General features: G+C 41.5%; 1 protein-coding gene across 1 annotated transcript in view; it reads right to left on the bottom strand.

Annotated features, from left to right (window-relative positions):
- Positions 1 to 19,773, bottom strand: part of LOC145410655 (G-protein coupled receptor GRL101-like) — a 121,714-nt gene that overhangs the window by 47,755 nt on the left and 54,186 nt on the right. Inside the window, exons 7-10 of the mRNA XM_080280769.1 lie at positions 14,905 to 15,057; positions 7,882 to 8,034; positions 3,121 to 3,333; positions 2,803 to 2,919 (exon numbers count right to left, since the gene is read on the bottom strand). Coding sequence (XP_080136895.1) covers positions 2,803 to 2,919; positions 3,121 to 3,333; positions 7,882 to 8,034; positions 14,905 to 15,057 — 636 coding nt within the window. The remainder of the gene's footprint in view (positions 1 to 2,802; positions 2,920 to 3,120; positions 3,334 to 7,881; positions 8,035 to 14,904; positions 15,058 to 19,773) is intronic.

The raw sequence follows: 19,773 nt of genomic DNA, 5'->3' as shown, positions 1-19,773 counted from the left end.
ATCCTCTCTATTTGCACATGTTTACTGATATCCCCAAGAGAGAGAGAGAGAGAGAGAGAGAGAGAGAGATCGTAATGCGACAAGGGATATCGTGGCTTTCTCTCTTTATTGTCCTCTGTGAGCTATGTTAGTGAGAGAGAGAGAGAGAGAGAGATCGTAATGCGACAAGGGATATCGTGGCTTTCTCTCTTTATTATCCTCTGTGAGCTATGTTAGTGAGAGAGAGAGAGAGAGAGAGAGAGAGAGAGAGAGAGAGAGAGAGATCGTAATGCGACAAGGGATATCGTGGCTTTCTCTCTTTATTATCCTCTGTGAGCTATGTTAGAGAGAGAGAGAGAGAGAGACGCTGCAGTGGAATTTATCGTCTGTCAATTTTCCCGCAGTTCTCCTTCGATTTTTCACAACAAATGTTTCCTGGAGTCAATTTTTCTCCTCTGCTCCCAAGAAAATAAATTAAAAATGTGGAAAAATGTGAAGAAATGTGAAAAATGAACCTGAACCCTCAAAATAATTTCCTTTACCTTAAAACCACAACACCATGATTACGTATATTTTTCTCACTCTCAGACGCCTTCTCGTGGTGACACTGATATAGCCGAGCTGCTCCACTGCCCGGTTATACAAACGTCCCTCAAGTCCCTCCCTATTCCCCACAAGGAGGACGGTGGACAGAGGGTAAAGCTTCAGCCTGCGGTTCACCGGGTTCACGTTCAGATGAGCCTGGGACTGAAACCACTACACTCCTTTTACTCCAACTGGCTCAAAATTCCATCCCTCCACGGTGAATGCTGAGAGTAACAATAGATTGACACTTGAATACGATGTTAGTCACGAAGAAGTGCTATGGAAAGGAGGTAGAGCCATAACACTGTCTTTTTCTGCCGATGAGGTACGTGAAATAGGCTGCGAAAGGACGAAAATCTAGGCCAAGTTAAGGTGAAAGGAGTATAGTGCCCTCAGACGATTTTATTCAGCTGAGGAAAGACTAATCGAACTGGGAGGGTAAGATACAAAATCCAAGAACTCTCTGAATCCAATTTTTCTCTTAGCTTAGTCCTTCCTATTTTCAGACGATTTCATTCAGCTTCAAAGGGATGTCCAGGAGTGAAGGGGTTAATGGAGGATGTCTCTAACCCCTCCAGTTCAAAAAGCCTCTCGTGAGCTGAATAAAATCGTCTGATGGGAATAAGAATGTAAGAAGGAAAGGCGATATTGTACTTAAGATGGTGAGGTAGGGAGGAAATCCAATAGGAGAGAGAGAGAGAGAGAGAGAGAGAGAGAGCCTAGTCCCTCCTGCCAACAAGGAACTTCACCTCGACTCACAAACTCCAGAGAGAAAATAATGCCGCCCACATTCTCAAACTTGTGCGAGGGGAAAGTGAGAGAGAAACATGATTCTCTCTCTCTCTCTCTCTCTCTCTCTCTCTCTCTCTCTCTCTCTCTCTCACTCTTCTCTCTCTCTCTCTTATCTGTAATTGCGCAAGGAGACAAAAGCAGAAGGTGAGAGAGCATGAACGATACACAAAGGAGACGAGAAAAGTAGAGAGAGAGAGAGAGAGAGAGAGAGAGAGAGAGAGAGTCCAGAAGTAGCTTTCACAGTTCCTATAATGGGTTTCATAAGTTTAGCGTCTATGGTCAAAGTTGTACTCTTTAAGAATATCATGTAACCTCTCTCTCTCTCTCTCTCTCTCTCTCTCTCTCTCTCTCTCTCAGAATACAAATGTGTACGTATATGTGCGTGGGAGTATGTGAAGAACCGTGTGTGTGTGTGTGTGTGTGTGTGTGTGTGTGTGTGTGTGTGTGTGTGTGTGTGTGTGTGTGTGTGTGTGTGTGTGTGTGTGTGTGTGTGGAAAGGTGATAAGCGGGGTCAAGGAATGGATGAGGTGAAATATCGAGGAGGGAAGAGGGGTTGACAGGCAGAAAGGAGGGGAAAGAAAGAGGGAAATGGAGGGGGAAAGTGAGGTTTTGGAGGAGAGAAAAGGAAAGGGTGATGGAGGGAGGGAAAGGAGAGAGGGAGAGGAAAGGGAGAGAGAAGGATGAGGACACGGGGAAAGGGAGGGGTGACAGGAAGATGGAGGCAGGGGTGAGAGGAAGAGGGAAAGGGGGGTTGATGAGGGGATGGGAGGGGTGAAGAGATGAGGAAAGCGAGGTAAAGGGGAAGTGGGAGAGAAGGAAAGGGTGAGAGGAAAGAGAGAACGCGGGAGGAAGAGAGAGGGGGTGTTTGTGTAGTAGCAGTAACAGTAATAATAATAATAAAAATAATAATAATAATAATAATAATAATAATAATAATAATAATAATAATAATAATAATAATAATAAATACAACACATCCGCTGTCCGCCGCTCCAGTGAGGTAGTACCAGATACACATGAGTAGCAACCCCAATCACTCACATTCAATCTATCATTAGTCGTACGTAGCAATATACACGAAGAAACATTAAAACATACACAAACAGACCCCAGTGATTACCAGATTACTCCAGTCCCTTAATTTCCAACACGTATTATACTCGTTTTATTGCGAATCTGACAACTATCCCTAACCCCATCCAGCTCACCTTATGACATGATGTTAATAATACTGAAGGCTTGATTTGACTAGCAACCAAAGAGATTCCTTCCTACCTCATGCTCCGTCAATTCCATACAACAACGACATGGTAATCAAGTTATCAAAGTAGCCCAGTAGTCAAATAAAAACAGACTATATTTCCCTCATTAACCAGTCACTCCAATTTTGTTCAATCCACCTAATACTAACAATACCAATAAAACATGAATAACACCTGTACTTACCACAATACATCTCGTCTGACTTGTCCCTGCAGTGGTAGGTGAGGTCACACTTATGGCTCACACTGATGCACTCTCCACCCTCACACTGCCACTCATCATCTCTACATTCACTCCACGCTGAAAGTGGAGAGAGAGGGATTAATGTGACAGGCAGGGAAAGGAAACTGAGATATGTGAATATTGATACATGCAAAATACAGACAGGGGGATGAAGTCAAAATAAATGGTCACACTGATGCTCTCTTCTCTCTCTCTCTCTCTCTCTCTCTCTCTCTCTCTCACACACACACACACACACACACACACACAAATACTTACTGCAGTTTGCCTCGTCTTCCCCCGCCAAACAGTCTCTCTTTCCATCGCATCTGAGGTAGTGGGGGAGACAGCGCCCCTCCCGACACACCACCACACCCCCACACTCCCCCTCACCCCCGCCGGCATGAGGGGGGAGCCCGGGGGTGGGGGAGGGGGGGCACGGGCAGGAGGGGGGCGAGGAGGGCGGCTGACTGGAGGTGCTGTGGAGAGCTACTGTGGAAAAGGGAGAAAAATGTGTTACGGAAATTTGGGTGAGATTAGAGAGAGACAGACAGACAGACAGACAGACAGACAAAAGTACACCATGGTCCTGAAGGTATTAAAGCTTTCTCCACTCCGATCCATTAGTTGTTAGGCCTATATTGTTCCATCCCAGGCGGACATATTTCAGGCTCTTACATCCATCCATCTTGTTCGCCTGTCTGACGCTTCCTCTCACTCCATCCCCGGCCTGCCACTCTGCTACCCTCAACCCCCATTTGTTCTCTCCCTTATGAATACTAACCTGCCTATGGCCATTTTCGCTGACGCCGACTCCCACCCCCTTCCTCTCTCTCTCTCTCTCTCTCTCTCTCTCTCTCTCTCTCTCTCTCTCTCTCTCTCAACCTTCAACTCGTACACACAACTTCAGGTATTTTAAAAATCACAAAAATGTTAATTGATTTTACTGCGAATGCTGCTGACACCTGCATGGTTTTAAGTGGTCTATCTATTTATCTATCTATCTATCTGTCTATCTGCTTATCTGTCTGTCTATCGTCTATTTATGTATCCGTCTATCTATCTATCTAATTCTCTACCTAATATTTGCCTCACTTGCCTTTCTTTCGCAGTTCCTTCTTCCCCTCTTTCTCTCATTTCTGTTTTCCTCTGCTCGCTCTCTCTCTCTCTCTCTCTCTCTCTCTCTCTCTCTCTCTCTCTCTCTCACACTTCCTGGCCGGAATGCTTGGTGCGTGAGGGAAAAGTTGTAATGAGGTGATGATGGGGTATACATACATACATACATACATACATACACACGTAGACTACACATTCATGCACACTCACATAAACGTACACACATTAACAAAACTAAATTTATAAACACACACGTAATGAGGTGATGAAGTAACTGAAGTATACATGCAAACATTCATAGGTAAATATGGACGTGTACACACACACACACACACACACACACACACACACACACACACACATTGACAGTCGCCAGATATACACTTTACCACATACGCACACACACAGCCATCAGATACACACTTTTCACCACACACACACACACACACACACACACGCGCACACACACACACACACACACACACACACACACACACACACACACACACACACACACACACACACACATCCTTGTCGACTAGTTATCAGAAGTTCAGGAAAAAAAAAAACACGAATATGCTATTTGATTTTTCATTAAATGTTGGTGTCACCTTGTTTTAAATGCGCTCTCTCTCTCTCTCTCTCTCTCTCTCTCTCTCTCTCTCTCTCTCTCTCTCTCTCTCTCTCTCTCCACAAGTGTTTATATCCAGCTCAGGTTATGAGGAATGAAAGAATACCCCCTCCTCCCCTTGCTCCCCTACTGCTCCCCCTCCTCTCTCTCTTCTTCCCACCTCTCCCCCTCCCCTAGCCTCATCCCTCTAGTCCCCTCCTCTTCCCTTCCCCTGCTTCCTACTCCTCCCTGCACTCCCCTCCCCCTCATCTCTTTTCTTCCTCCCTGCTTTCCTCCCCTTCTCCTCCTGCCTCCCCCTCCTCTCCCTGTGCCCCTGCCTCACTTCCCTACTATATCACTCTTCTCCCATCCCCCAACCTCATCCCTCTCCCCTTCAGCGTCGCTCCCCTTGCCTCCCCTCCCCCATCCTCCCCTCTCTTGCCTCAGCTCCCAGGCTTCTGACCTCATCAATCAAAACAGGAAGACAACACTAATTGTTTTTATACCAAGGACACATTTTGCAGGCACCTGAAAGACCGCCAGATGCAGAGAGAGAGAGAGAGAGAGAGAGAGAGAGAGAGAGAGAGAGAAAGATACAGACAGAAGACAGACGGACGGAAAAACAGACAGACAGATAGACAGACACAAACAACATCCACCGCATATATTGATAAAAACATAAAAAGTATCATTACAACTCTCGCTCGAAACAAACTGATATACCGGACGAATTTTTTTGATAAAAGTCCCACGGTTCATAGAGAATTAAAAATAAATTCCCCTTTGGTACATGTATTAATTCCCCGAAGGAAAATTCTCCAGTAGTTCAATTTGGCATCACAGTCAGGCTTACCAACGCTACTGACAAAAATGCACTGCTTTCTTTACCAAACTCATCGCCCCCCCACCCCCACCCCTCTAGCGATACTTTTTTGACTGTAGTAGTAGTAGTAGTAGTAGTAGTAGTAGTTATATCGGTGCCACCACGTGAAGGCGTCCCTCTCCAACAAGTGACAGTGTATACAAAAATAATATAAAGGTAGATATTGTTCTCCAATCTTCTGTTTTGGAGTATATTTATAGAAGGCGAAGAAATTCCTTGTCATTTACCACCCCCTGCCCCTTAACCCCCTTCACGGCACGCAGGGAATACGTGGGTGGTATGCTTCCCATAATAATGGTATAACAGCAAGATATGTGAATGACGATGTGTATGTGAATCTCAGGCCTGGATTTACGAGAGAGAGAGAGAGAGAGAGAGAGAGAGAGAGAGAGAGAGAGAGACAGACAGACAGACAGACAGACAGAGAAAAGAAAGAAAGAAAGGAGAAAAGAGAAATAGTATTGGTAAGAGGAAGAACAACACAGACAAGAAGAGACACGGAAGGACTGGTAATGAGACACAGAGAGAGAGAGAGAGAGAGAGAGAGAGAGAGAGAGAGAGACAGACAGACAGACAGACAGACAGACAGACAGACAGAGAGAACTATAGCCACACCAATCACCACAGCTACTAAACAACCACACATCATCCCTGTTACTGCGGCAGATATTGCAAAAACCACTCCTTATGATTAGACGTGGTCGCTCTTGGTCTATCTATCAATTTATCTATCTATCTGTCATCTGTTTTTCTGTCTACCCATCTATCGGTCAATCTATCTCAGTTATTGTCACGTATAATACATTTCACATACTACTTTTCATAATTAAACAAGTCACACTCTATGTATCTATCTCCCTAGCTATTAACTGGTCTAGCTATCCATGTCTGTCTGTCTATCTATCTATCTGTCTATCTGTCTATCTATATCTTTCCTTACTGTTAAAAAATTCCGTTTCATATCTTACTATTCCCATCGACAAACAATTTTACTGTCTTTAAGAGAATATTCACCCAATCAAAGGATCTCTCCCTCCCACCCACCCCTCTCTCTCTCTCTCTCTCTCTCTCTCGTATTCTCTTCCTACTCACACAAGACGATTTTATTCAGCTACAAGTTGCTTTTCATAAATTGCTTTTTATAAATAAGTAATATAAATGTTAATACACTATCGTTTAACGTCCTGCCTCGTGCTGCTGTGGCTGTTTGTATGTTAAGCTTTAAAACTATACAGAAGACTCAGAGGTTTCATCTCAATTGGACCCAAAATCACTCCATCAAAAATAAATATAGGCAAGGAAAAATTTTTGAAAATCCTCGTGCTGAAGGAAATAACAACCAAAATTCCTCTAACTTGTCGATAAATAAAATCGTCTTGTGCAGGTAGGAAGAGAATACGAGAGAGAGAGAGAGAGAGAGAGAGAGAGAGAGAGAGAGAGAGAGTCTGCAACAAGACCAACTCATGCATATATACTGCACAGCTCGCACGATCCTTGGTGTGTGTGTGTGTGTGTGTGTGTGTGTGTGTGTGTGTGTGTGTGTCAGCATCTGTACCTGAAACGTGTTTGTGCATGCCAAATGCATATCTAACCATCTGCGCAGTGTGTGTGTGTGTGTGTGTGTGTGTGTGTGTGTGTGTGTGTGTGTGTGTGTGTGTGTGTGTGTGTGTGTGTGTGTGTGTGTGTGTGTGTGTGTGTGTGTGTGTGCGTGCGTGCGTGCGTGCGTGCGAGAGAGAGAGAGAGAGAGAGAGAGAGAGAGAGAGAGAGAGAGAGAGAGAGAGTGTGTGGGCATCTCAAACTATACATTAAAAACACGTCCTCGGGGTGAAAGGATAAATATCAGGACCCGGATCCGCGGGGAAAATTAACCTCCATTCTCGAACCTAACTTAGATTGGGTTTTGCAGGAAGCACAAGAAGAAGCCATTGCAGATTCTTATCGTGTCTCCCCTGCATCCTCCAAAAACAAGCCCAAGTTACGAGAGGGAGGGTGAGGTAAAGAAGTGTGAAGTATGGTAAGGTGATGATGAAAGTGTGAGGTGTGGTAGGGTGAGGTGTGATTGTGTGAGGTGTGGATGTGTAAGGTGTGGTAGTGGGAGAGGTGGCAGTGTGAGGTGTGGTAGTATGAGTATGAGGTGTAGGAGTGCGAGATGTGGCAGTGTGAAATGTTAGTGTGAAGTGCAGCACAGTGAGGTGTGGCACGAACCTGACACCACTGCAACATCACAAACAAGCACCTCACACTATACCATCCAATGTGGCATAATGGTGATAATGATGATAATGATAATAGTAAGAGGCTCCCACCATGAATATCAAGTAACCAAATACCAGTGTGATGATGATGATGATGATGAATATAGTGATACTGATGATGACTGCGATAATGATAACGCTGAATATGCAAGGAAAGGAGAGGCTATTTAACTCACAGCATCCGGTCTCATCCGATGTGTAGTGGGGTCCAGTGTGGCAGTGGTTGTGTCCGTCGCACAGGTAAGGTCCCGCCACACACCTGTACTTGTCCAGGTGATGGGCCGGCATGTTGCACCCCACAGACTCTCCATCTTGACACCTCGCTACACCTGGAAGAAAAGAAAAAAATAAATGAAGCTCTTTTTTACCTTTTTCTTGCTACTAACAGAAACACACCTGGGAGAAAAGGAAAAAAATAAAGATGTCTTTTTTCTCTCCCTTTTCTTCCTACTGACAGATAAACACGTGAAAAACGAAAAAAAAAAAAAAACACGTCTTTTTTTAAACTCTCTTCTTTCTACTAATAGATGCAATGACCATTAACTTTTTTACTACAAGATGCTTCACCTAATCTACAGTAAATCACACATGAAGAAAGAAGCAAAAGATGTAATTATCCTGCCATACATCTGACAGGAAGTATGAGAAGCTTGTAATTTCCTGCACAACACCTGTTCTTATCATGACACCTAGCTATACCTGGGATAAAAGGAAGAAATAAATGAAGTCTTATAATTATTCTTCGTAGTATGACAATCTCCATTAATCTTTTATTTACTCTATTTTTCTCAGTAAGACAATCAATATTATTCTTTTCACTACGAGGTATCCCTTAATTTGCATTTCATCACACATTTGGCGCGTGGAAGGAAAGAATAAGTCTTAATCATCTCATCACACACATACAGCTCACCCAAACACTAGTATCTGTCAACGTAATGAGAAGCATGTAACCCACCGACACACCCTCACGACACCTAACTACACTTGGTATATAGAGAGGGAAGTAAGATGTATTTGTCCTGCTACACACCTGGTACAGAGGAAGAGTTTGGTTTAATTGTCCGCTCCACACCTGGTCCAAAAACAGTAGTAAACAATATCCTCATTTTTACACATACTGAATAGACATGTTGCAGCCTATAGACCTCTCTCTCTCTCTCTCTCTCTCTCTCTCTCTCTCTCTCTCTCTCTCTCTCTCTCTCGTTACCTCAAAATACCTGAGAGAGAGAGAAAAAAAGCCAGGTTTCATCGTCTAACTCTCGTCACAATTTGTGCATCATCCTAACCCTATTTCTCATATGCATATAGTGTCTGAGATCTCCAGAGTCATGATCTCTTTAGGGACACGCATCAGAGGAGAAAGGAAAATGCCGTAGGAGATGCAAGACTTTGGCAACACGATAATGCAAAGGAGGAGGGAGGAGAAGGTGGATTACTGGATGAAGGCAATGAGTTTCTAGCCTATATCCACAGCCCAATGCATAAATATAAATAGAGAGAGAGAGAGAGAGAGAGAGAGAGAGAGAGAGAGAGGAAGCCAGTTTGAAAAATCATAAACGTTTGAGGAATATGGGGCGTCCAATGAGGAAACTCCAATCGCGTCTGTTGGACCGAAAAAAAAAAAATTATATACACTGACATAAAAACAGTACATCCAAAAACGTGAAAAAAAAAAAAAAAATGTAAACGTCGCTTCATCTACAATTGGATTTTAATTTTCTGGTCAGTGGTAAACAAAAACACTAAAATTATAAACATAAATATCACAGAAAAAAAAAGCAGCAATTCTGAGAGATGATTTTTGCATGAGAAAGGGGTGGATGTCAGCTGGGGGAAGGTCAGCGAAATGGCAGGGGACAGGGTGACATGGAGGCGATTTGTTTGTGGTCACCCCTTATGAGATTAAAGCGTCTGGTTATTGATAGATAGACAGATAAAGTTTTGGATGCCAGAAAATGATATAGGAAGTGCCATTATTAAACAGAAAACGGGTACTCATTGCATACTCCAGGGCAAACTATTGAATATCCAGAAAGTTTATAATGTTGGAAGGAAGTAAAAATGCACAATATATTCATAAAATAAATATAATGGAAAATAATTAAATATCCCACTAACATACGGGTTAACAATCAGGTAAGTAATATATAAAGTGACATTAATTCCTTTACTTCGACTGTCTTTTTAATTATCTTTTTTCTCAGACGATTTTATTCAGCTACGGAGGGATTTTAAATTAAAGGGATTATTTACAGCCTTCACTAACCCCTTCACTACTATGGGGCTCTCCTATGCTGAATGAAATCGCCTGGATAGAGTATGTTCCAACTGAGAGAGAGAGAGAGAGAGAGAGAGAGAGAGAGAGAGAGAGAGAGAGTCACTCGCTTCAAGGGGTTAAAATGGTAAATGATATATACGAACTACGCTAAAAATATGCCTTGAAAAATTAAACCCCTCGGGGCAAATATTACTGATGTAGAAATCTTAATTAATTCCAGATCCAGGCATCAGGCAGGCTAATTTCATCACTGGCTCACCGAAAAAAAAAAAAAAAAAAAAAAAAAAAAAAAAAACGCATGCTGGGGGTCCAACTTACAAAGGAGCTTAACCCCTTCACTCCCAGGTGGTGGAGCTGGGTGAAGGTAAGCAGTTGCGGGGTCCACCCAGAAGCCAAACATCATCACATTTCCCTGCACCTTGCCATATGGAAAAACCCTGGTCCGACCCCGACGACGTTTCGGTTCCCTACTTGACGTTAGTACTGTACCATACCTATTGGATGGCCCCACAGAAGCAGCTGCTTACTTGTGGTTAACGGGTCTGCTCGGCCAGAGAGACCGAGGTTATGCAACAACAGCGACAACATCTCACATAACGAATTTTGTATTTTATGTTTGATGCTACGCTTCCATTCAGCTTTTGAGGAACTCTTTAAACAGGAAAGGTTAAAGCATTCACTGACCCATTAACAAGACACATCCCGCAAGTTTAAGAGCAGGAGTGGTTTTATGCAGTATTCATTCACCCGTTCACTACAAGATAGATCCCGTAAGTTTAACAGGACCGTCAGGAGGTGGCAAGTATATAAAATACGTCATCGGAGTGAAGGAGTTAACCATTTTTTTTTTTTTACGGTAAACAAATCCTCACAGCAGCCAACCCATTCAGTGTCATGAGGAATTTTGTTTTGTTTGTCATTCCTTCTATCACAATCACCACTATCATGTTACTCCAATTTCCCATCATCACCATTATCATTATTATTATTATTATTATTATTATTATTATTACTATTACTATTATCATTACTATTATTATTATTATTATTATTATTATTACTAGTACTATTATTATTATTACTGTTATTACTACTACTATTATTATTATTATTATTATTAGTATATGAGGAGGCTAGAATCCAGAAACACCCATTGCATTTATTACTGCTACTGCTGCTGTTGTTGTTGTTGTTGTTGTTGTTGTTGTTGTTTTCGCATAACTTTACTCACTGATCACAAATTTTTTAACCAAAAGTTTTCCATAAAAATATCAGCAATTGGTATTTTTCAGTGTGACATTAGAAGTTTTTTCAGCAGTTCTGTAATATATAACTCTCTCTCTCTCTCTCTCTCTCTCTCTCTCTCTCTCTCTCTCTCTCTCTCGGGCGCCACATTCAATTAGCTGAAATACTTTTGCCCTTAATGACCAATTATTGTGTGGCGCCCAATGATAATGCTCGCCAGTTTAACCTCAGAATTATTCTAATCACGTGGACAATTTGGGCAGAAGTTTTTTATAATCATCATCATCATCATCATCATCAACATCATCACCACCACCACCACCACCATCATCATCATCATCATCATCATCATCATCATCATCATCATCATCATCATGCCCTTTTTTCCCACCTCTGAATGGTTTGAAGCAAGGTCCAGAAAACTAGGAATGGGAGAACAAGAGGGACAACTATTAACAACAAGCCTAATGAAATGGGAAGGAGAAAACACATAACAAGAACTATTAAACAGAAATTAAAAAAAAAAAGTCACTCAGACCTTCGAAATCTTGGACAGACCTCAAAAGTACAATAAATAAATAAGTAAATAAATAATCATGTATTCTACTTTTTTTGTACTATCAAACATGAACAAGGGTACAGTTTTTTGTCATATGCATCTCCATGTTTCCTTCCCTTATTCATTTTTATCTTTTGCTTTGTTTTTCCCCTTCAGCTTTCATACCTCGCCTTCTCACGCATTCATTTACCATATTCATTCATCATTTTGACTTGCCACGCTTCCTCCCACCTTCCAACTCTCCTCTTCACCACTCTGTTACTCGTGTGTGTGTGTGTGTGTGTGTGTGTGTGTGTGTGTGTGTGTGTGTGTGTGTGTGTGTGTGTGTGTGTGTGTGTGTGTGTGTGTGTGTGTGTGTGTGTGTGTGTGTGTGTGTGTGTGTGTGTGTGTGTGTGACTAAACTCTATGCACGCTCCTATCTACCCTCCCATCAGTCAACTTCCTTAACATAATTCACGAATCATTTTTTTTTTTCCAAATTTCATACATATACAGTCCACTTCCTGACGTCCAACAGTCCTCCTACATGTCACACACACATTCAAAAGTCACCAGTTCAGCGCCAGTGCCCACCGTCCATACTGAATACATGCTAGGACTCATTCAGGACCGGTGTCATAATACTAGCACAAACGCTTTTCACGAAACCAGAATCATAAATTGTTCCCTGGACCAGCGTGGGATCGATATAGCGTTGTTTTGGACAGCCCATCCACTCCACTACAACATACCCAAAGCTACAAGTCATAGAAAAAAGATAAAGTCTTGAAATACTGAAGTTCAATCCCAGGCGGACAGATGAGAGACAGTCTTTAATCTGATGGTACGGAACAGATGAGGGACTTCAGCAAATCAAACCAGCCTTTCCACTACCTTAACCACCCTCTGTACCCAGCTTGCCACCCAACTGCTCCAGGGTACACGGCTGATTACCTAAAGTACTCCTTTGTCCCAGCACAGCTCGTCGCAAAGGTAATCTGAATTTTCGTTATTACCCAGCTGTGCTTAAATCAACCTCTATTCAATACGGTGGCGTCTTTTATATGCTAACTACCAAACAGATGATCTCATACAGTAAAGGGGTTCTTGAAAGCTATACCGAATCCCTTCTGAGCTGAATTAAATCGTCCGAAAGTAACAAGAAGTCGTAGATCAAAAGTGCCCCGAGACTACCGCTACGCACCACAGCGATACTATACAATAACTCTGACTTTGATCTGTGACTTTGACCTTTGACCTATCGGCAGCGAATTCGAATCACTTGTAGCCAGGTACATAGACAGTGCATAGGCCAGGTTTGATCTTAATCGGGTTACTAACTCATAAGATATTTTGCAAATTTTGATCAAAAGAGACAGACTCGATTACAACAGCTACATCTTCGACGTCGCAAATCTGGTCCTGTGTTATCTTGTTTTTATTTTTTCTTGGAGGGAACAGTCTTGCAGGATCCTTCTTCCTTGTTTTGATTAAAAAAAAAAAAGACATATCCAACACAGGAGTTCCATACGGCTTAGGAAAGACTTCTTGTTATGAAGTGATAAGTGAAGACAATAGTCTATCCCCTCCACATAAAAAAAAAAAAATAATAATAATAATCTCCAATGTTAAATAAAAGCTTTTGAAACTAGTAAATATAACTAAAAATCCGCTGTACCTAACTTTACTCAATTTCAGCCTTGATATGGAAGGGTTAATGAACGCTATATCTAAACCATTAAGATCGAAAAGTCTGCCTTAAGCTGAATAAAATCATCCGTAAGTAAAGCGACAAAATAAAATCGCACACCATACCCTACTGAATCACCCAATTCTTTCCTGGTAAATGGGTCATAATCCCAAGTACTTATATTACAGCAACTTCAAAGTGTCATTGGAGTCCCCATTATTACCCAAAGTAGCCTTAATTAGGAGGTGGAAAATTGATGGGTACGGCTGTTTGAGACTCCATGATATCTACTTACTGATCTAGTTTATGTTTAATGTGGTTTTGTCTCATCTTCACTTCCCTCTCCTCTCCTCTCTCTCTCTCTCTCTTTCTCTCTCTCTCTCTCTCTCTCTCCCACCAGTCATTACCCAACAGCGTCTTACTTAATGCCACCTAAATTGTAGTAGACGGCAATTTGTGGCTGAATAATGACTGCTAATGACACCTAATTACACGTGTTCATAATCTTGTATGAAGTGCTCAATTAGAGGGCAGAGCATTAAGGATGAATTCATAGTTTATATGTACTTTCTCTCTCTCTCTCTCTCTCTCTCTCTCTCTCTCTCTCTCTCTCTCTCTCTCGTGTGTGAGACAGAGGCTGATTAAGAGCTGCCAGGAAATAAAATGTTTTGTCCCACGCATCTCAGTTGAAACCATTTAATTTACAAAGTGTGAGACGAAAATGAATAAGTTTATCTTCTGTGTGTGTGTGTGTGTGTGTGTGTGTGTGTGTGTGTGTGTGTGTGTGTGTAAGGAGGACGACTCATGCATATGCAAAGGTCTGAAAGTGCTTTAAGTGTGTGTGTGTGTGTGTGTGTGTGTGTAATAATACAGAGACTATACGACATACATGCTGGTTTATACTAAAAAAAAAAAAAAAAAAAAAAAAAATTGATACGCATACATCTAAATCGTCACCACAGAGCAGCTGAAGGTAAAGAAGAAAATGAGACAAAGAGAAAGATAACTACCCATTGATAAAACAAATATATCGTCAACATACTGAAGACAGAGAGACAGAACACAAGACAGAAAGACAGAGAACCAGACGAAGACAAACTAAATCGTTGCCAGACAGCAGCATAAAGGCAGATCAGAGAACGCAAAATACAGACTGAGGGAGAGAAAGACGGAAAGACAACCAAAAAGGAAAGATACATAGACACCTAAATCGTCACCAGCAAGCGGCGTAAAAAGACAGAGAAAGACAGACAGACAGACCGAGAGAAGCAACCAAACAGAAAGAGGAAGAGTCAGACGGACAGAAAAACACAGGATACCAGACACACACATCAACCAATACATTAATCGTCACCAAAACACAGCCTAAAGACAGAGACAGACAGACAGACGGTCAAACAGAGGCAACCAGACACAGACAGATAAACCAACATATAAATAGTCACCTGAGAGCAATGTGTAGACGGAGCCACAATCCCGGGCTTCACCGCTCTCGTCCTCACATTCCAGACAGTCGCAGAAGCCGTCACAGAGGTGGCCTTGATCTAAGCACCGCCCGGAGCCACACCTGTACTCCCCCGTCCCGCACTCCGCCGAACCTGGGGACGGAAGTGGCGGAGGAAATTTTGGAGGGAGAAAAACTAGTGCGTAACAGAGACAGTTGTAAATGTGAAAAAAACGTGGAAGGGGTGGAAGAAATATATAGCTTACATGAGAGAGAGAGAGAGAGAGAGAGAGAGAGAGACGCACACCTTCTTCTCGGTCCTACATTCCGATGAGGCTGGTTAAAGAAGATGCGTAAGAAAACGCGAAGAAATGATACGAATATAACAGAGATAAAGCTAATACATGGTGGAAACAAGCTACATTTAAACTGTCTGATGTCAACAAAACAATATATTAAACAGAAATTATCTCGGCAGGAGTTTAAAAAAAGAAAAAAAAAAAATCAAATGCCACAACAAAATCACCACACACCCATACGCACCAAACACACCAAACATAACACAACCTTCGTAACATCAATATCACATTACAGAACTTAATTAAAACTAACCACTTAACCTACCCTCCTATTCCACAACATACAGAAGCCTATGGTAATGCATCCTACCCCTGTCAAGCTTACCTACCCTAAAACATGATGACCACCATAACTTGACCATCACCCTTACCCAATTCCCACTATTATGAATGACGTGGATGGGATTTAAATACAGAAAAAAGGTAACCCAAGTAGGAGAACTATCATCAGTGTACCCAGTGAAAATAGACCAAGATCTTTCATTAAATATTCAAAACTCTAGTTAATTCTCCCTCCCAAGCCATCCGTATTGACAAAAGATAATGTTACTTCTTAACGACCTAATAATGACGGGTTAACAAGCAGCTTAAAATAGATCTTCCCATAAAACACTCAAATTAACCCATAATGTATTCCTAATAGCCACATCCGCAGGCCTCTCATCAAACATATTTCTTTGATGTCTGGATAAAGGTACGATCACCTCCTTGTCCAAACCATGACTTCTATTTCACAGGATGAACAAGATGCAAAGGTAGATTCTGCGCTTCCCTTCTCTTGTCCATCCTACAGAAAGATATAATGGATATGCGAGGAAATTAATTGATCGTAGGGCCGTGAATCAAATCCTAGGGCGGGATTCTTGTACAGTCAGGAGGCTTACCAACACCTCATTCTTACCGGTTTATTTATAACTCTGCTCCGTTACTGTATTCTTATTGCTATTCATGCAATCTCTGTCGCCATTAAAAAGTTATAAGGTGAAAAAACAAGAGGGTATTAATAGGTGGTCTGGAAAATAAATCGTTAAAGATGAGGCGCTAGGGACCTTCCTTACTCAGCGAGAATACGGACCCCACTAAAGCAGAGAATGAACGTGAAGGCAAATCAGAATAGAGACAGATATAAAAGGTTCAATGCAGATAACAGGTTCAATGCACTGAGGTGGTCTGGAAACAATGTACTTTTGCTGTCAATAATTCTTTTACCTTGATTTAAAACTGTATCAAAAACTCATGACATCTCGCTACGCTGACTCTTCTCGCTATCACTTGACCTAAACAGATTATTATACGTACCTTTGCTGAGGCTTTTCAAAACAGAGAAGTTACATAAAACCTTCATTAACTCCATCCTTTTAAAAATGAATAGAATCGTCTGGTAACATCAAGAACAGGATAAAATGAACGTACTCGGAGTGAAGAGGTAAAAGAACGCTCGCTAAGCTAACCAAAAATAATAAAAAAGTTTGGAAAGGTAGGATTTTGGCTTCACATGTTCGAAATCCCATATTTGTACACGTATTATTCATCGCAACTATATATAACTGTTGAGTGATGAGTGTGCATACCAGCTCACTTTAACTAGGCGTAAAGCTGCCATCCCTCCATCCTGAATACAAAGCTGGTACAAGAGATCAGCACTGGAATATGATGCTAGTCACGAATAACTCTTACGGAAAGAGCTGTGGCATCGTCTTAGTCTGCCACTGAACTCCGGGAAATGGGCTGCAAAAGAACGAAAATCCTCGCCTAGTAAAAGTGAATGACCTACAGATGCCAATGGGTGTATGGGAAGAGACAAGCTGAGGCCGAAATGGAGGGATAAAGTGAAGTACATGAGGGAGGACGGGATGCAGTGGCGACAGATCCTTCCCTCACACACTTGACTACTGACTGGGAACGAGATGGAGGGATAAACCAGAGGGGCACATGAGGGAGGATGGCCTGAAGTGGCGGTATGTCCTTCCCCACACCCTGCTACTACATGAAGGGACCAGCACAGCGTCAGGGCAGGCGGGACCCAGCAAGTAACCATGACTGACCCCAACGGACCACAAAAAATAAAATAAAAATGGGCATCTGGAATTCAATTTTAAGCCTGACACCAACGAGGGAATGAAAAAAAAATGGTGGAATGTGAGTTAATTGGAGTACCTTTTTATGTATACTGTTTTGTGAGTGTGTGTGTGTGTGTGTGTGTGTGTGTGTGTGTGTGTGTGTGTGTGTGTGTGTGTGTGTGTGTGTGTGTGTGTGTGTGTGTGTGTGTGTGTGTTTTATTAACTGGGCACACGTGATGTAAACAAACTGATGGGGCGAGGCAAGTTAAGTGAAGGATAGATAAAGATAGAATGGTTTATCTAACACACACACACACACACACACACACACACACACACACACACACACACACACACACACACACACACTTACATTTAGTTATAGCTATAGTTATCTGAAGCAGCAATATAAAAAAGCTAGGGCTCAACACTCTATCTTCACACTAAACACAGTGTTAATATATGGCTATTATTTCAACTACTACCACCACTACTACTACAACTACTACTACTACTACTACCACAACTACTACTACTACTACTACTGCAACTACTACTACTGCTACCACTCTTTTTCCCACACACATTATTGGGCGGTGAACCAGACGTGTGCCATGTTCTCCCACAGGGTGTTATAATTTCTCTCTCTCTCTCTCTCTCTCTCATTTCCCCACTTTCCCATCTCACCCAGTGCAGCAATTTCGCTCACAAGGCTGAAAACCCACAGATAAATGGACAAAAGTATGCGTTATCGCCCTCTCAACCCGTGCAAGGAGAGATTGCAATTAAAAAAGACCTGATTTATCTGCACCCGGAAGGAAGGAGTGGGTGTGTTAGTAGTTGTTATTTACACACACACACACACACACACACACACACACACACACACACACACACACACACGACGCAAATTTCTCTCTCTCTCTCTCTCTCTCTCTCTCTCTCTCTCTCTCTCTCAGGAAGCCGGGGTACCTACATCATTCAGCGCTTTGGGCACCCTGTTACAACTTTCACGGGCCTCCGCCACCTATTTCTTCTCATTCAAACTACACCCCCAAAAAATTCGTCACCATTTCGGATGCAAACCCCCCCACCACCACCCCCACCACCCCCAAAAAAAAAAAAAAAAGAAAAAAAAAAATGAGCGTCCTAAATTCCAATCAAGGTGAGAAACTGAGGAAGAAAGAATATATGTGAGAAATTTCTTAGACGGAAGCTCCAAGACGCTGTACTTAACGCCTTTTCTCAGGTAACTCATTTTTTTTATTCTTGCTCCCTCCAGACGATTTTATTCGGCTTAAGGGAGATTTTTCGAACTGGAGGGGTTAGATATGGCCTTCCTCAACCCCCCTGACTACAAGGGTCCTCTCTTAAACTGAATAAAATCGTCTGGTGGAGGGAAGATGAAATATGAAGGTTTTCGGACTGAAGTGGTTAAAAGACATGGCATATTCAGTCCATTCATCTGTCTGTCTATCTGTCTAACTATTTATCTGTCTATATCTACGTATCTATGTCTAAATCTATCTATCTATCTCATAAACTCTATTCTATCTTTATCAATCACTATCTATCAGTCGCTATTTATTATTATATCTATCACTATATCTATCACTCTCAGAAAATCTATCGGTCATGTTTCCTTCTTTTTAATAATTCCTATCACATCTATTCATTTTCCTCTTAATTCAATCCTTCTCCAACCAATCCAGACTCAAATATTTTCTTCATCACCCTCTCACCCCCGGGGAAAATAAAAATACCTAAGTTCCAGCTGAAATGAAGCGCTCAAAACAAAAAACGTGGAAAAAGGAAACTAATACGCATAATAAAAGAAAATGTACACAACAAAAATAATATATGGACAAGCTACGGTACTCCATTTAAAAAGTAAACAAAATCTCAGTCTTTAAATAATTAGGATATGATGGTGAAAGAGAGGGAAAAATTATGATTAAAAAAAAAAAGGACAATAGAAAAAAATATATATATATAGGAGGATGTGGATAAGGAACACGGAAAACAGGGATATAAAGAAAAGATGTGGAAATGTTTTTTGTTTTTTTTTAGACTGCCATGAGGAAGTGGAGAGGGAAAACAGAAAAAAGGAAAATATAAAGAAAAATAGATAGATAGACAGAAAGATAGATAGACAGAAAGATAGATAGATAGATAGATAGATAGATAGATAGATAAAGAAAAAAAAACAGAAAAAATGGAGAAATAAATTACATAAACAGTTAGATTAATAAAGAAAAATGCAGAAAACATGGAGAAATAAAATACTTTGTTTCAGAATGCCATGATAAATTCTATTACTGAAAAATACTCACATATTTATATTGTGTATAATGTGAGGATACAATATTTTCGGCTCTTACTTCCAGGTTGTATTTTCATGCTCTGTAAGCACAAGTGTTTGCAGGAAAAAAAAATAGGTGTATATAAACA

The sequence above is a fragment of the Coenobita brevimanus genome, chromosome 86 (assembly GCF_032717465.1).
Source record: "Coenobita brevimanus isolate Jiangsu-jjx chromosome 86, ASM3271746v2, whole genome shotgun sequence".
Lineage (NCBI taxonomy): Eukaryota > Metazoa > Arthropoda > Malacostraca > Decapoda > Coenobitidae > Coenobita > Coenobita brevimanus.
This window is presented reverse-complemented; position numbering and strand designations above follow the sequence as displayed.